At 42.3% G+C, this 18913-nt stretch overlaps 1 protein-coding gene across 1 annotated transcript in view; it reads right to left on the bottom strand.

The window, feature by feature from the left end:
- The window catches only part of Bruce (BIR repeat containing ubiquitin-conjugating enzyme), an 88924-nt gene extending 70286 nt beyond the window's left edge, over positions 1–18638 (bottom strand). The window contains exons 1-14 of the mRNA XM_028320968.1: positions 18401–18638; positions 18008–18192; positions 15451–15579; positions 14133–14368; positions 13158–13359; positions 11053–11290; positions 4994–7682; positions 4365–4628; positions 3325–3506; positions 2461–2669; positions 1967–2101; positions 1730–1870; positions 1049–1207; positions 414–562 (exon numbers count right to left, since the gene is read on the bottom strand). Of these exons, the coding sequence (XP_028176769.1) occupies positions 414–562; positions 1049–1207; positions 1730–1870; positions 1967–2101; positions 2461–2669; positions 3325–3506; positions 4365–4628; positions 4994–7682; positions 11053–11290; positions 13158–13359; positions 14133–14368; positions 15451–15579; positions 18008–18192; positions 18401–18581 (5099 nt within the window). The 5' untranslated portion in view covers positions 18582–18638. The remainder of the gene's footprint in view (positions 1–413; positions 563–1048; positions 1208–1729; positions 1871–1966; positions 2102–2460; positions 2670–3324; positions 3507–4364; positions 4629–4993; positions 7683–11052; positions 11291–13157; positions 13360–14132; positions 14369–15450; positions 15580–18007; positions 18193–18400) is intronic.
- Positions 18639–18913: the final 275 nt, after the last annotated feature.

An 18913-nucleotide genomic window follows, 5' to 3' on the forward strand; every position in this document is an offset into this window, starting at 1 on the left:
GATAATAACATACTTCTTACTACTATTGTAAATGCGAATGTTTGGATGAATTTCTTTAAGTCAATCACACCAGAATGACTGTAATTTAACAAGGTGTAAATTATTTACAAACAGAAATAGTTTATAGTCTGGAATAACACGAAGGGTTAATATTACAGAGTATAGATCGAATTGTTTGCATATCCAGAAAAATGCAAGGTTTCAATGGGATTACATGTATCAGGAATTGAACATTTAAAAGTTGTTTTGCTAGAGTTTGTGACACAGTTTTATCGCATTATCTAAATGTATTTCTGAAACAGGGAAGCGCGCACTGTAAAGTCTCCCTGTTACAGACCGATAACCATGCGGCCGAAGCTATTTATTAATGGATAACCTTTATTAGATACCTAATTCACGTAAGAGCTACTTACCTAAACCTGCAGGCCAGGTCTTGGTGCAAAGCGTTGAGCGCGTTCACTGAGGCTTGCACGTTGGCGATTTCGGCGATCTCGCCGTAGAACCAGCCGAGGGGGATCTTGCACTTCATTGCCGACATTCCATAGCGGCCTATTGTTGTGATCTGTGGCAAATAGATGTAAATGAGTGCGAGTGTAATAGGGCCTAAAACAAGATAAGGTAGAAACGAAGATTATTTCTGTTTTAAGTACAGACGATCGTTTCATCCACGTAGACGCGCCTCACCATTCTTGCGCTAATGTTTAAGTGTTATCGGTACACGCTAAATTATCCATGAGTGCACACGCACACTACAATAATGACACTCGGATTGCTCGGATCAAACTCCCCGCACCCCGCGCGACTGAAACCAAAAATTGGTGGGGCGCTTCTTCGTTGATGATGAAACGATCTATGTGGTTGCTGCTCATTGGAAATCGAAAATGAGTAGGTCATCATATAGCAGATTTTGAAAGGAAAAGATAGTCTTCTATAAGTACGCGGGTTTACAGTCTTTTAACAACACATTTCCTTTGCCAATCTTTTAATATTGCTGGTATACATGAACCTTATTGGCATAAAAGTAAAGGCTGTTCTTGCTTGTTCATACCTTCATGTACCGGCAGAGCGGCGGCGGCTGTATGTCGGTGAGCAGCAGATGTTTCGTGGCGATGTCGGTGGCGAACACCAGCTTCACGCAGTCCGTCTCCTCGCCCGCCACCCAGATGTCGATGCAAAGCGTCACCAGGTCCGAGCACGACGGGATTATCTGGAAATAGACTTTAGTTACAACAGCATAGATTCCAAAATACTTTAATCACATAAAAAGTTAAAGAACAAAGCCCACTATTATTTGTGTATTTGTTAGATTGAACTCAGTTGTGCAACGATAAATACGTCTCGAAATGCTGCACTCGTTAAACTTTTGTTTTTCAGCTATGTTAACTGTGTGTATAAAAAAACCGCTGTGAAAGTAACGCTGTCAACATATTATTGTTATCTATCTCGCTCAAGCTTTGACCTAATAATTAAAGCACCAATGATACAAACGCAGTGTTTTCGTGACTCATGAAATAATTCTGTGTAAAAAGTGCACAAATCTAGTCGTATCGACCACACCCACAAGATGACCCTATCATATGAGCGAGGTTTATTTACACTAACAATAAAACTTGCAGAAGTTCACTTGCCACAGCTATTTCCACAGTGGTAAATAGCGGAAGTCAACTTCTGCAAGTTTCATTGCTAGTCTAAACCACGCTTATGGGCTAGTGTAAGGGAGCACACATACCACGTCTGTGAGGCGAACAGTGTGTCCGAAGTCGAGCACGATATATCTGCGCGCGCCCGAGTGCATTCGCTCCACAACTAGCGTATGCTGCGGCGGCCGCGTCACCAGCCCCGCCCACGGGATCTTGCACTGCTCCTGTTCCTGTAAAAATAAATCCAGGTTTGTACACATTGCTAACGACATAATAAACGACTCCAGGAAAAATCACAGACGACATCGCACAACTACATTTCTAACCTTAAAAAGCTTCTCTTCAGAAAACTCGAGTTTCTCTTGAGGATCACAGTCCATCAAAGAGCTCTCGACGTCTTCTAAAGAGTCGGGATCTTGGGATGTTTGTTTCATTTGGCCCTCTTTCACGGCGGACCAAAGCTGTGAACAAATATGCCTCTTAACTTTTACACTAATCTAGACTTACTTGAACTATAAACATTCGTTTCGCACACAAACATGCTTGGACTCGTCGATAGCCGCGTAGGAAGTTAAAAACAACGAAGACTTCATGCCTCATATCCGGCGTGTCGTCGAGAATTTTTCACACCCATCCCCGAACATTATCTGGCCAGCAGTACCTCTCCACCGATTAAGACATGATACCTAAGTTTCCCCGCAGACTATTTTTTCGCCTTTTTGTCGACCTATAGCGTGGTCGACTACAATGGGTAGTCTGTATTTTGCTAGGACTCTAAAATAAGCAACACACATTACGTCATAGACATCAGTCCACATACCTGGTTAGGATCAGCCACTCCCAGCGCGCCAGGCATGTAGCTGACAACGGAAGCGTGGTGACGGCCACCAGTGGACTCCAGTTTGGTCCCGTCGGAGGCGGCGTGGCACGTCACGTGCAGGGGCATGGCCTCGCTAAGCCCCGCCCCGAACACGCCCACTCCGTTGCTCTGCGCCCACGCCGCGACGGATGAAGGCGGCGACTTCGCATCTGGGGGGGTGGACGCTGAATGATCTGTAGTATCTGCTGTGCCGACTTCAGGGTGGCGAATGGTGTATTAAAAAACAAAAAATAACAGACGACAGCAATGTAATGTAATAAGAACTATTTTTCAACAAAAAAGACTAATGTGCTGTTGTCTGTAAATTGCGTAATGAAATAATCATGTCAAATTCAATAGGTTAGTATAGGAACACTTTTCATGAGCTATCAAAACAAGACTCTTTTATAATTTTAATGTTTAATTAATTTAATTTTAGTTTGCAAATAATTATCTATTTTAATGTTATTTTTAAGTTTTTGCAACGCCTTCACTGGGCGTCACATGTACCTACAATATTATGTTCTTGTCAACCCTTACCCATGTGACATGCAAAAAATAATTTGAATTTGACTCTTCCATACATATTGTAAGCCAAAGGTTACTCTGACGTAACTTCGCGAATTTAACAATTTATTGATTTTAAGGTCTAAAATAATTTTACAGCAAATTGCGGGCTAGAACGAAGTGTTTTTAAAAGAAGTGTCATGAATAGTTAATGGTGTTAGTCAACTGCTCAAATAAATATTGTTTCCAGCTCCATCATTAATTTACTTTCACGGCCCTTATTCCCATAACAAGCCGTCTGCAAGTGGCAACACTTACCGATATCCGGGGGTAGATTGAGCAAGTCTTTGAGCTGGCAATCAGTCTTAGCGCTGGGCGGCGTAGCATTGTCGCCTGCGAGCACGCTGGCGTATGTGACTGGAGTCGACGAGCCGCGTCCCAGTTCTGGCACTTCTGACGCGAAGATTGTGCGTTCTAGCGGCAGCCCGTATAGGCCAAACCTGATGGGAAATCATTTTTGATTATTTATTTATGCCTGTGCCTAAAAATTCAGTGTATCAGGTGTAGGGTTTACAAGACTAATTCTACCTTTTTTGCAACTCTTGTATAGCCATCATCTACAAATTAGCCTGCAGCGAAATCCAAAGAGTGAAGGTCGAGTGGTCCTGGGAGATAGCTTGTAGATTCGTTACTAATTTAATCAATGGACACTTCTGGACTAGGGTTTGCAAAGGCAAGACGGATCAGAATTCAGTACTGCTAGCGTCAGATACACTCACCTACCTAGCCCTAAACAAAGAACCTGCGACGAGGAGGTGCCAGCCACGAGTGTCGCGCGCCTTGACACTGTCAGCGTCAGTTACTCACCTAGCCCTCAGCAGCTGGTGATAGACATCAGCTCGGTCACGCAGACACCTCGCTGTGCGTTCTAACAGCGCCAGGCATCCAGCCACAAGCGCCTGTGCTTAGATACAGCCGGCGTCAGAAACACTCACCTGGCCCTCAGCAGCTGGTGATACACATCAGCTCGGTCGCGCAGACACCTCGCAGTGCGTTCTAACAGCGCCAGGCATCCAGCCAAGAGCGTCGCGTGATATTGTCCGCGTCAGTCACTTGTTCGTTCGTTTCAGCCGAAAGACGTCCACTGCTGGACAAAGGCTTCCCCGAGGATTTCTACAAAGACCGTTCCTGCGCCGCTCGCATCCAGGCACCTCCCGCGACCTTCACCAGATCATCGGTCCAACTAGTGGGAGGCCTGCCCACGCCACGTCTTCATTTTCGTGATCGCCACTCAAGAACTTTCCTACCCCAGCGGCTATTAGCTCTACGAGCTATGTGCCCCGCCCACTGCCACTCACCTGGCTCTCAGCAGCTGATGATAAACATCAGCTCGGTCACGAAGACACCTCGCAGTGCGTTCTAACAACGCCAGGCATCCCGCCACGAGCGTCGCCGCCGCCTGTCTCTGGCCACCGCGCGCCGCGTGCTGTGCCAGCGCCGCCAACCAACGCAGTGCGCCCGGCGACTCGCACGCGCCGAGGAACGGGATGCACCCGCTCACGCTGTTGGTTAGCGTCTGCTCGAAGGTCGACTTCCAAGGCTTGGGCAGTTGCTTTACGCCCCTGTTGGAATAAAACGTTCATTAAATATTTGACTGTCGTTGAAAACCTCGGCTTCCATGACTTGTGTAGTAGGCAGGCAAATCGTCAGGCAATTAACAGGGGCACTCGTTCCAAGCCTTTTACAGATTTGGCTACTCTATATATTATATTTTTTAATCCACAAAGAGGAAGATCTTGGCCTGTATCTAACCTGATGTGATGATAAGGCCGAAGGAGGAAGCCATTATTATGTATTATCATGTATTAAATGTAACTAACGAATTCCGAAAAAGCGTGTATTCAGCAGAAGACTGAGTCTACGAAACGTAGCTAAATATTCGTCCCGAAATCAGTACCATATTATCAAAAGAAGCGTCAATACTCACTCGCTCGTAATCAGCATGATCTTGACGCACTTCTTGGCGATGCTGCGGTTGGAGCACAGCACGCAGTTCTTGATGAGCGCGTCGGCGTGGCGCTCCACGGCGCGCGCGCACTCCAGCTGCGCCGCCTCGGCCGCGCTACCAGCTTCCTTGCCCTTGCCTTTCTCCGCCTTAGCAGCGCGAATCCGCTGCAGACGGATCGATACCGTCCAAATCAGCAAATCCAAAGCCAATTTCCGCTTCTCGGAATCACCCCCGCCGGTCGCGATCTCGCAAAGAGTGTCCAGAAACGCATTAGATTCGAGCATCGCGATCCTCTGCTGCCGCTCCATTGGAATATCAGTCGGCGGGCTCGCGCGCACCGTCAGCGATATCTGGTGCAGCCAGTCGCATCCGATAAAACCGGACTTCTTTGACCCGCTCTCTTTGGACTGAGCCTTCAGGTCCTTGGCCGGGTCGAAGAGGGACTTGATGTGTATCAAGAACGTCCGACCTCGCGCTCGATACAGGCGGGGACTGGTCAATATGAGCGTGCCGGACTGCTGCGTCAAGTCCAGCCCGGAGGATAACAGCAATGGACCGGCGAGAATCTCAGCGTTATGAGCTTGCAAATACTCCTCGCTGTTGACGGGGTTCTCGACGTTGGTCGCGTTTTCTGCGTCGATCGAAAAGTGCACGGGCGAGCCGTACGACGCGTCTTTCTTGTATCCGAGCCCGTGAAGGTTCTGTTTCAGTAGTGTGACCTGGATCACCGGCAGGTTGGCCGAGCAGGCCGTGTGCAAGGTGAAGCCGAACTCTACGTGCGCTAACGAAACGCTGTACGGCAAGGTCAATTCCAGGACGTGCTCGTCCCAGGTCGACGACTGGAGTCTCCAAGTCCTGTTATTCTGGTGGTCGGATCTGGAGCGCTGAGCGGGCGACAGCTCGCACCAGAAGCCGGGCACCACGGCGCTGTAGGGCACCGTCGTGTTCGTACCGTAAGACCCTGTTAGAGATATCAATGCTTCCAAGTCATTCATATCCAACTCAGTCTTGTTCGCGATGATGACGGGCGGGGGCAGCGGCCCGCACACCTCGTCTCGAGGCGCTTTCTGAAGCATGTCGAAATCTATGTTGGCGAATTCGTCGTCGTCCACGTCCCCGGTGTTATCTTTCTCGCCGTTGTTCAGGGCGTAGAAGTAAATGATTCCGTGCTTCGTCGACACGCTCAGGCGGTCGACCGACGCACAGAAAGTGACAGATGAAAAGTGTTCTTTAGGAACTCGTTTCTCAGTCAACAAAGAAAAGTCAGCGATCGAGTACAATCGGAGGCAGCCGTCAACTGAGACTACTGCGAACGAGTGCTTATCCATAGGCAACAGGCATATGTCTACGGGACTTTCGTTGTATGGCAACTCTTTCATGAACACTGGGTTGTCGTCTAAAGTGCACACAGAGGTTTGGCTGTTGATTTTGTAGAGAAGGAAGTAGGCCTTCGCGTCGGAACAATCTTTTTCGGTCGGCGGCTCGGTCACCTCGTCGACGTCCATCCATATATCGCCGTCGGTGTCCGCGTCGTCCTCGAGTTTCACCGAGACCGAGGTGATACTCGAGACGACGACGAGTAAATGCTCCTTATCTTCAGTGGGCAAGAGATGGGTGACTTTGGAGTCGTCGTTGAGGATGAGATTGGTCGGGACGTTGAGGCACTGTATGGCGATGCCCTGCGACACGACCTCCTCGGCCGGGGGGTCGCTGTCGAAGCCGTCGTTGTTGCTGTTGCTGACGACGGTCTGCGTCTTGACTTTTGTGCCTCCGAAGGTCGTGACCTTGACCTTTCCGCCGTCGCCTCCCTCGTACCACTTGAGGTCCGATATTTCTAGAGGTCCGTTCATGTTGAGGTAGTGGGTTATAGGGTCCGCCTGCTGCAGGACCGCGTCGGTCTGGTCGGCCAGCTTCGTGCCGACCGACTCGAGGTTGCCGCTCTTCCAGCTCTTGAGCTGGGATATTTTGCCGACAAAGTCTAGCATGCTGCCCTGTCCCGATTCCGGGAGCTCGGGCAACAGTGCCGTGGGCGGCGGCGGAGGCGGCACCTTGAAATGCTTCATGAAGATAATCTTCTTCGGTTCCCATATCTTGCAGTCGTCCTTGCTGGAGGACGCGTTGAGGTTAATCACGTTGCTGATCTGCTCGTCCATGAGGCTGCTGGTGCAGGGCGGCAGCTCGGTGTCCTCGTCGGAGTACTGGAAGTAGATCTCGTCGTAGATGTTGGCGTCGTCCTTGCGCGCGACGGTGCAAACTTTCTTGCTGCCGCCGGGCTTGGAGTTGCCGCTGCCGTTGCTGGTCTGGACCACCGTGGTCACGGACCCAGCTACGGAACTGTGTATGTCGTACGTCAATAGATACAACATTTTATTTGAGGACGGCAAATTGCTTTTTGCCTCGTTCTCGTCGTTCATGGCTTGAACGCTCTCTTTGGCCTTGTCCGCACCGGTCTCGAAGAGAGCCTTACTGGAGTCTTCTTGGATGGGCTGGTCGGAGGGCGCGGTGTTGGTCCTGGTGACAGTGACCGCGCATATCAATGAGGGTTTCGTCTTCGATGTGCTGGCCGTGTCCTTTTCCGCGCCCTCCGCGCTCTGCGCTTGGGAATACGATTCCTGTTGTGACGTCATACCGACGAATGACATAGCAGTCAATTCGATGCCGTATGTTGCTGTGGAAAAATAAGACATTGTTTGTAGACGAATCATCAAACATAACTTCAGAAATAAATGTATAGGGCTAGTGCTTTACTCAAGTCAGTGTTTTAGGTATAGGAGCAACAGCACGGGAGGGTGTTTTTGGGACGTCGAACGTTAGTGAGACTTCAAATATGCAAATATCTAAAGTTTAGATTTTTATGTTCTGTCACGTCATAATATGTCAAAGTCACTCCTCCTGTGCCGCTCCCATTACTCAGGCACTGACGACTTAAGCGTAGACCTATACAACAATACTACTAGACACTTACAGGTATCTTTCTCTATACTCGCCGACCAGACTTTATTGCAGTCCGTGCTGAGTATCCCGCTGAATATCGAGTCGTAGGGCGACAGGTGGATGAACTTGGCCAACCGTAGGCCGCACTCGAAGCGCCAGATGTTGACCTTGCCGTCGGAAGTTCCTGCGGCGATCAGCTCCCCCGTGTTGCCTTTGGACACTATGGTCACGTTCGGACTCGGGACGGCGCAAGCTGTGGCGTTTGTGACCTGGACAACATTTGTTTATTGTTATCTCGATGATTTTTCATTCATGATCAACACCAAAAATATTTTTCAATATATCATCAGAATACCACACTAAACAGAAATAAGTAAGGAATGAAATATACAAGAGACATCTTTAAAGCCACGTAGGTATACAAAGGTGTTTAGCATATTATGAATGTGCACACTGTATAGATTTTAAAACAGTGTAAAGCGTAATAGCAACTTCTTGCCTTAAATTGTTTCAAGCTAGCACATTTTATTAAAAGGATCACAAAATTTGATTCATTTGTTTAAAAAAACTTAGAGCAAATTGAGGTATTAAGAAAATCTGATCAAATCTGTAACTTTGCGAATGTCCCGAAGTCAAAAATAATATGGCTTTAACCTCTCAAACATTTATTTAATCTCTAATGACATTTAAATTGGTATGGATTTTTTTTATCTTGTGTAGGCAGGCATCCGCTGTCAGAAATATTCAGAAACATCGCATCTGTCGCGCTGCCAAGTCACCTAACTGAAGCGCTCTTAAAGTTGCTCAACACTTACTGATATGGGCACGTTGTGCGTATATTCGCCCCGTACAAAGGGGCAGTTGGGCGAGTGGCGCTCGTGCTCCACCCAGGGCTCGTCGGACTTCTCCCAGCAGACTAGGCACACCAGGCAGGTGAAGCACATAGCACGGTCATCGCCACTAGGTGTGGGCTGGTGGTAGAAGCCTGCTTGCGCCATACGCGCTGGTAACGCCCATCTGGTAAAAACAAAAGATGTTTGAGCAACTAGCATAAAGATGTTCTTATTTCACGCATAAAATGAGACATTTTCGTATCATTGAACTAGTAATTCAATGAGGGCTATCGTTTTAGCGCTTACCAGTTAGCGCCACTGTAGAGTAAGGTCCTGTCACTTGCTAGTTAGCGAAGACAGTGGCGCCAACTTGTGAGCGCTAAAGTGGTAGGAGGACTATCGCATTTGCACTCATCAAGATGGCGCCACTGTAGAGTAAGGTCCTGTCAATCGCAAGGGGTGCCAACTGTTAAGTATAAAAACGATAGCCCGCATTGATTGGTGGATTACAATTTTTAGAGCTCAGTTGTCTTAAAAAAAAAATTGAAAATACTATTTCTTTACAACCACGAAGTTGTAGCCTCATGCAATATAAATACATCCAGAACGGTATGTGAGCTAAGTAGGTGAATTTTTGAGACAGATCAGGTGAACTAGTTCATTTATAAGACAACTTAAGGATGGTATACACTCAGAAGCCGTCACAAAGTGGTATGTGTACACAAAGATGTTTCTAAATAAAACTGCCGAAACGAGTCAGCTTCTAAGTTAAGAATTACAATTCAACTCACTTGTAATCCATATGAGGCCATCGTTTGAAAGTCTCTTTCCTCTCGGCCTCAGAGTACATCAACGGCCTGGTCTCCTCATCCCGGGAGCAGGGCACGAGCTCGTTGGCTCTCTGGCCGACGGCCGAGGCGATAGCGAGAGCCGGGATCCGTCGGTTCTGGCCTTTCAACTCTTGGACTACTCCGGTGGTCACCAAGCGGACTGTCGACTGCGGCAGTCGGATGATGACTGTGCTCCACTGCAGACAATTTTGATTTTACGTTTCAGTTTCCGCTAAATATATCCATTGCTGGATAATGAAATACAATAACAAAGGATTGCCACAACTAAAAAAAAAACTTACAGTCCTATCCATATTGGATTCTTATAAGATGTGGATATAGACTAGTAGCCTAGTATTGATACTAAGGATCGAAATTGATTAGATTTTTTGCCGCTAAAAAAACACAAAATCATGTGCAACAATGTTTGACAAATTACACTAAATGAGTAAGTACTGTTTTCTCAAATCTTCACTTCATATCAAGAACTTGCCTAAACCCTAAAACAAAACGAATGCCTGCCATTCCCTTTGCCACACCCTATATTTATGAAATGAAAGTCCTGCACAATATAAACTACTAACTAAAAAAACATATTTAATTACTTCAATTTAGGAACCCTGTAAATAAATTGTGTTAAAAAACTATATTTCGCCACATAATCTCGTGTTTCTAGAAATATAGAAGTAAGAAATGGAAATAAAATGCGTTGTATGCTCATATTAAAATATAAAATCTGTCTATCGATCAACAACACTACAAGATCCTGACAGCCAATCAATAAATATGGCAAAATAATATCATGAAGCATTAGATTTTATCATAAAATAATGTACTTTCCAATGCACAGTCATGTATCCTTTTTTTCCTTTGAAGATTAGATTGTAATGTCCCTCTTCTTCTTGTCGTGTCGACAACAAACCAAATGTAATGTCCCTAAACACCAAACATTAATCATATTGCACAACTTTAATACATTTATTCATCCATCATATAAACATAAGCAGCATAGTATTTGTTTTTATTGATAAACTAGCGGCCGCCCGCGACTTCGTACGCGTGGATCCCGTTTTACCCCCTTCATCTATCTTACGCGGTTTAGATTTTTTCATAGCAATGTTTTTTTCCCGCTAACTCCCGTTCCCGTGGGAATTTTGCAATATCCTGTTGTAACTAAGCTTTGAGTTTACTAAGGTACCTGCATGCCAAATTTCAAGCATCTAACTTAAGCAGTTTANGAGGTATAGGAGCAACAGCACGGGAGGGTGTTTTTGGGACGTCGAACGTTAGTGAGACTTCAAATATGCAAATATCTAAAGTTTCGATTTTTATGTTCTGACACGTCATAATATATCAAAGTCACTCCTCCTGTGCCGCTCCCATTACTCAGGCACTGACGAGTTAAGCGTAGACCTATACAACAATACTACTAGACACTTACAGGTATCTTTCTCTATACTCGCCGACCAGACTTTATTGCAGTCCGTGCTGAGTATACCGCTGAAGATCGAGTCGTAGGGCGACAGGTGGATGAACTTGGCCAACCGCAGGCCGCACTCGAAGCGCCAGATGTTGACCTTGCCGTCGGAAGTTCCCGCGGCGATTAGCTCCCCCGTGTTGCCTTTAGACACTATGGTCACGTTCGGGCTCGGGACGGCGCAAGCTGTGGCGTTTGTGACCTGAACAACGGAATAATATGTTTCAAACACGTCCAATACCTACTAAAAATATCTTACAAGTCAAGCATAAGATTAGTTTATGCCAGGCTTGCTGCTGCATGACATACAGCGGAGTTATTACGAACGTGCGCGAAAGATACTTCATAAAGTCTACAAATCTACAGATTTTTTAAATTCGTGTAAGTGTAACGCAACTTTTTGTCTTATGAAAGAGTGCATGTAACATTATTTCAAGCTGGCATTGAATAAGAATAAGAATAAGAATAAGAAATTTATTCATAATGTTCATTACATGTCAATCATTGATCATCATTAACCCATTAACGCCCATAGTGAAACCACGATATATTTTCATAATATTTTTTATTATTGCTACTGAATGGATTACAAGTAATCTATAAACACAAAAAAATATTGAAAAAAAATTAAAAACCTTGAAAAAAAACCCTGTACACAGGTGTGTACAATGGGCGGATCAGGTGAGAAATTTCCCGAAGCAAGGTCGCTCTACGCAAAGCGTTTTCAGGCATTTAGAGCAATACCAACGTCCCTACTATGGCAAATAACACACCTAAGAGGGTTTACAATACGGTTATGCCCTCCATTGCTTGACTGTAAATATGATGTTGACGATGATGGCCGCGTCTTCGTTTTATTATTGGGTAAATACGATCTGGCAATAGATCGCCTAAAAGCCAATTGATCCAAGTACGTTGTGTTTTTGGTTTACACGGTAAGTACATATAAGCGCCATGCATTTGAGACCGCCATATCCACTAGTTTGGGTGATTTCATGAGCAGTAGAAAAAATGGGTGATATTTTTCTCCAAGTAGGATTTTCAGCAACTTCCTTACGAGCACGTTTTTGAGCCGGACCAAGGCTTGAAAGAGTTTCTTCATCGCTATTGACCCACTCCGACTCTTCATCTGAAGGTTGGTCGCGTAATAGCTCGATAGTACCTGGTATATCTCAAAGTACCGAGGAAGTCAAATCATCTTATGCACCTTCTTCTTCATCACTAACAACAGCAGGATCAGGTGGTACGATGATAAATTTTAGCTCCGTATTGTCATCTTCAGCTGCCATAATGGATTCGATGGCTTCCTCTAGTTTTGAAACTCGTTTTGAGATGATAAACGTTATCTATGTGACATCTTCAATCATCAACCTGGTCTTGAAAAAAATGTTTTTCTTAGTATACATTCACCCACTGTACACAAGCGTGTACACCAACATTCTTGAACAATTTTTGGTATGTTATATGTATATATTTATTATTTTTTTAGCTTATAATAATAATTCACAATGTAAACTTACCTTGAAACGTAGAATTGAATCAAAATAAAGCTAAAATATATTATATCAGTATTATTTCACAACCGGCGCCAGTCACTTTGAGAAAAGGTCGGAAAAAAATGTTAATTAGACATTTATTTTTACACCACCCTCCAACTTTTTTATATTTCTTACCTTGTATCGACATCTAGATTAGGTTTTATCAAGTAATTTGACTTAACATTAGAAGTTGCGTTCAGAAATAAAGTTTAAAGAAGTGTACACACGTGTGTACAGAGGGCGTTAATGGGTTAAAATATGACAATATTTTGAAGTTGAGGAATTGGGAAAGTCTGATTTAATCTAACTTAGCGAATGGCCATCTTACATTAAATATAACAAATATCAAAAGTCTGAAAATTCCATAGAAAAACACCGGATATAGTTACGGTTAAAGTTAAGGTGATGCAACTACGCCCAAGAACATCATTGCTTTAACTTCTCAAATACTATTATTAATTTAATCCTTAATACCATATAAATTGGTGCAAATAAGGCATTATCTGCCAGTTAAAGTAATTCAACACTTACTGATATGGGCACGTTGTGCGTATATTCCCCCCGTACAAAGGGGCAGTTGGGCGAGTGACGCTCGTGTTCCACCCAGGGCTCGTCGGACTTCTCCCAGCAGACTAGACACACCAGGCAGGTGAAGCACATAGCACGGTCATCGCCGCTAGGTGTGGGCTGGTGGTAGAAGCCTGCTTGCGCCATACGCGCTGGTAACGCCCATCTGGTGGAAAAATGAACTTTAGGCAACTAGGAATAAAGATGTTTTTATTTCACGCATAGAATGAGACATTTTCGTATCATTGAACTAGTAATTCAATGAGGGCTATCGTTTTAGCGCTCACCAGTTTGCGCCACTGTAGAGTAAGGTCCTGTCACTTGCTAGTTAGCGAAGACAGTGGCGCCAACTTGTGAGCGCTAAAGTGGTAGGAGGACTATCGCATTTGCACTCATCAAGATGGCGCCACTGTAGAGTAAGGTCCTGTCAATCGCCAGGGGTGCCAACTGTTAAGTATAAAAACGATAGCCCGCATTGATTGGTAGATTACAATTTTTAGAGCTCAGTTGTCTTTAAAAAAATTTGAAAATACTATTTCCATGCAATATAAATACATCCAGAACGGTATGTGAGCTAAGTAGGTGAATTTTTAAAACAGATCAGGTGAACTAGTTCATTTATAAGACAACTTACACACACAGAAGACGCCACAGAATGCTATAGGTACACAAAGATGTTTCTAAATAAAGCTGCCGTAACGAGTCAGCTTCTAAGGCCCAGAACAGACGGTGAAACGCTACTGCAACGAAACTGCGATTGCTAGTTACTTTTGAGTTGCATCTAAGTTTCTGCCATAGCGTCCGTTGAGAGACCACACATGACGCGACCAGTTTGAAAGTTTCAGTTTTAATCATCAGAATCATCACAAAGTTGCAGTTTCGTTGCAGTTGCGTTTCACTGTCTGTTCTGGGCCTAAGTATTACAACAATTCAACTCACTTGTAATCCATATGAGGCCATCGTTTGAAAGTCTCTTTCCTCTCGGCCTCAGAGTACATCAACGGCCTGGTCTCCTCATCCCGGGAGCAGGGCACGAGCTCGTTGGCCCGCTGGCCGACGGCTGAGGCGATGGCAAGAGCCGGGATCCGTCGGTTCTGGCCCTTCAACTCCTGGACTACTCCGGTGGTCACCAAGCGGACTGTCGACTGCGGCAGTCGGATGATGACTGTGCTCCACTGCAGACAATTTGGATTTTACGTTTCAGTTTCCGCTAAATATATCCATTGCTGGATAATGAAATACAATAACAAAGGATTGCGACAACTAAAAAAAATTAACAGTCCTATGCTGTCCATATTGGATTCTTATAAGATGTGGATATAGACTAGTAGCCTAGTATTGATACTAAGTTTCGAAACTGATTACATTTTTTGCCGATAAAAAACACAAAATCATGTGCAACAATGTTTGACAAATTGCACTAAATGAGTTTTCTACTACTGTTTTCTCAAATCTTCACTTTGTATCAAGAACTTGCCTAAACCCTAAAATAAAACGAATGCCTGCCATTCCCTTTGCCACGCCCTATATTTATGAAATGAAATGCCTGCACAATATAAACTACTAACTAGAAAAACATATTGAATTGAAATACTTCAATTTAAGAACCCTGTAAATAAAAAAACCCTGTGTTAAAAAAACTATATTTCGCCACATATTCTCGAGTCTCTAGAAATATACAAGTAAGAAATGGAAATAAAGTGAGTTGTATGACTTGTATGCTCATATTAAAATATAAAATCTGTCTATCGATCAACAACACTACGAGATCCTGACAGCCAATCAATAGATATGGCAAAATAATATCATGAAGCATTAGATTTTATCATAAAATAATGTACTTTCCAATGCACATGTATCCTTTTTTTCCTTCTAAGATTAGATTGTAATGTCCCATAAACACCAAACATAAATCATATTGCACAACTTTAATACATTTATTCATCCATCATATAAACATAAGCAGCATAGTATTTGTTTGATGATAAATAAGTAAGGCGGCCCTAACTCAATGTTCATGTGGCTAGTTTCACTCTTAATTACTTTTTCATAATATGTAATAGAACGCCGTGTAGGACGTCCGCCCACAAGGTGAACCGAATTCTAATAAAGATAGCAGAAAGGTGCTGGTTGCAGACCATTACCAACCGGGCCATGAAGAAATCATTGGGGAAAGCCTATGTTCAGCAGTGGACGCCCTGTGGCTGAAATGATGATGATGATGAATGATAGAACATAAATAAATTTAAATCTTTACCTTTTGCGCCTTCACGCCCTTACGAACAGGCTCGGCATCTATGGCGTTCTTGAGTTCAGTGATGAAGTCCGATAGGCCCTCAATCGAGTGAGCGTCTAGGCTCTCCAGACACTGGTACAGGAGAACAGCCTGAAACAATCCATTATGTTTAACATATGCACTGGAAAAGTACATCAGTGTTGATTCACTTCTGTAATTTTTCAATTTATGTGTCACTATGTTGCCTTTTTACAAAAAGGACAACGTAGAATAAAATTCTCAAATACAATACATTTACAACTAAAATATTATTAGTATTTTAAAACAATTACAATTAAAATATAGTTAAAACATTGTTTGGCACATCTACTGATGCTGATAAAATTCAATAATAGCTTAAAAGGCATTTTCATTGTTGATATATTGTAAATGAATAGTTAACAAGATTGAATGTACTATCTAAATAAAAACTAAGTAAAACAACCAAGTATATTATTTAAACTTTGATCTTTGGAATAACAAAATATAAATATGAGTTATCACAGTATGTTTGCACTTTCACCAAACTTTAACTGTCTATCTCTCACAGTTAAAAATTAGCAAGTGATATTAATAGATTAACCCTAATACAATATTCATGTACTGCTTTCCCTCAAAAATAAACTCAGCATATCCTGTATTCAAATTAGATCCTATTGTCTATAAGTGATTATGACTCATAACTAAACACTATCATAATACAAGTACTACTAAAATACAACTTAATCTATCTATACTAATATTATAAAGCTGAAGAGTTTGTTTGTTTGTTTACTTGAACGCGCTAATCTCCGGAACTACTGGTCCAATTTGAAAAATTCTTTCAGTGTTAGATAGCCCATATCGATCGAGGAAGGCTATAGGCTATACAACATCACGCTACGATCAAGAGGAGCAGAGCAATAATGAAAAATGTTGCGAAAACGGGTTTTCACGCGTACGAAGTCGCGGGCACAGCTAGTAGTTTATAAAGATCAGTATGAAAATAAAGTTTGTAACAGAGAAATCTAATTGAATCATTAAAACCTTTCATCAATAACAACACAATGCAATGCAATTAGCTACCCGCACATTAGTCACCACTGTGAATTCTTATGTCATATGAAACTTAATAGTAATGCTTCCACATTGTTTGAAGCGAAACTCAATATGATGACCTAGTCTTTATGTTGTTATGATAAAAATCCGAAGTGTTTGTAATATAATAACAACATTGTATTTTACATAGGGTGTACTGCCCCTAGTTCAGTAATAACTGAAACAATGATGAGTTATAATGCTTCTTGATGAAAATCAGTGGAATCATAGTTATTTTTACTTTAAATAATCACAAATGAGAATAAACTCCATTAACCTAAAAATAAGCTGCACTAAATCACTCTGGCAATAATAGAAGGAGTTTACAGTACCCATAAACTTTGTCTATTCTTATTACAGATTGAGAAATGAAAAAGCTTTTATTTTCAGAATAAGAGTTGATTATTTAGATTCAGATAAGTGGATTAATTATTGAGGAATCAACTAACTATTTCTCACAATCTGATATTTTAGTTCTTGTAGAGAAGCTCTAATGTAAAGGGGTATATTACTGCTTATATTTAAATCATAATCTTCTAAGTGTAAATTAAAGATGTGTTTAATTAAAATCAAATATGAATCAATAAGCTAAATTACTCACGATCAGAAACTAATTGGATAAGCAATTTGTGCAAACACACAGTAAAACATTTCAATATGAAACTAAAGAAAACAATAAATTATTTATTTTTATAAGAACAACCTCGGAATCTTTCTAATATTGATGATTAATTGAATCTCAAAAAAAGAGAACCACCTCATAAAGTTTAAAAGATTTCCACCGTAGATTGAATAAGAAGCATCAGTGCTTGTACTCAAAGTGAGGTACACCAATAGTTCACTCCATGTTATGTAGATCCATATAAATGAAAACAAGCAAAATATAATGCATTAATAATAATGATAGGGTTGATATAATATTTACCCTGATAATAACATTAAGATATTCTCATCTAGTAAAAAAAATAAAAAGTATATGTAGGTAGGTATACTACCTACATAGAATATCATCTATCAACTTCATATTGCTTGCTAATCCAGATAAATCTAACAGAAAATTAAACAGAAAACAAAAATTCTTTGTACAATGTAAAGATAATGTAAATAAACATCAATAACTTAGTTCTCTGACTAATTATGCGATATTATAAGTTTCAATCAATATGTTGCGTTTCAATGTTCGATCAATATCTTACATCACATTTCGCAATTTTATCCTTGTTCATTTTAGGAAAACTGTATTGAATCCAATTGTGTTTGTGAAACTACAATATGAAAACTATTGGAAACCAATTTGAATGAATAATGCATGTGAATCACTTAACAATGTTTCTTCTCACAGTATGCAAAATTTAAGTCTCTACCAAACAGATAAACTTGACATTATCATAGTACAAACAGTAGGCAGAAAATGCAATCACAAGAGAAATGAGGTGTGAATAGAATGAACTAAGATACGAACCTCAGACAAAACGAGTTCAATGCGAATTATTTTGTCGGGCTGCGAGGAGGGCAGCGGGCGTTGCAGGGCCGTGTGCAGCAGGAGCACCCCATTGTAGTCGGTGCGAGCGCCCACGCCGCTGTTGTCCCACAGAAAAACCCGGTCCGCACCCGGCGCGTACTCGACGCCTAGCGCGCCGCCCTCGTCTAAAACCACAACACGATCCGGTGCAATACGACTTGTTTATTGTCAACTGTCAGCAGAACAATGTAGGACACGGAAACGATCTCTTTGTCGATCATCACTCATCCAAAAATACGATAACCTATATCTTGATACACGAGAAAACTGGATAAAAACACCGATTACGGAGCACCAATCTTTTGTCAGAGGACCAATAGCGTCTAAACTTACCCGCTGCTGACAGGAAAGAAGACTGGAGTATCACACCAGAGTTCACATCCAAAACGTGTACACCACCAACGAGAGTCTTCACCAATATTATATTTAAATTACTATGATACGTTAAAGAAGTAACAGGAAAGTTCATATGAATATAACCATCTTCTCGTAATATCAAAGAATCATCGCCCATCGTGGCCGTGAACACATCTGTCTATTCTACGTAAACGCCATTTGTAATTTATATTTTTTTATGTCAAATGCCTCGGACCGTGCGAGTGGCCAGCTACAAAGTTGAGGCAAAGGAATATAATTTTATAATTCATTCATTATACATAGTATTGATTTTACTAGCAAAACTTTAATTGATGCTAATTAATATTTTTGTGTACAAAATTTACAGTTAGGTACAGTTCTCCAAATTAATACTTTGGTATTTCAAGCCACAAATACCAAAATAGCAATTTCAAAAAAAAATGTTGCCAGATCCATTGTACAGTTCACAGAACATTTATGTTGTAAAAC

Source organism: Ostrinia furnacalis, unplaced genomic scaffold (assembly GCF_004193835.3).
Source record: "Ostrinia furnacalis isolate ACB-3 unplaced genomic scaffold, ASM419383v2 OfSCF7464, whole genome shotgun sequence".
Classification (NCBI taxonomy): domain Eukaryota; kingdom Metazoa; phylum Arthropoda; class Insecta; order Lepidoptera; family Crambidae; genus Ostrinia; species Ostrinia furnacalis.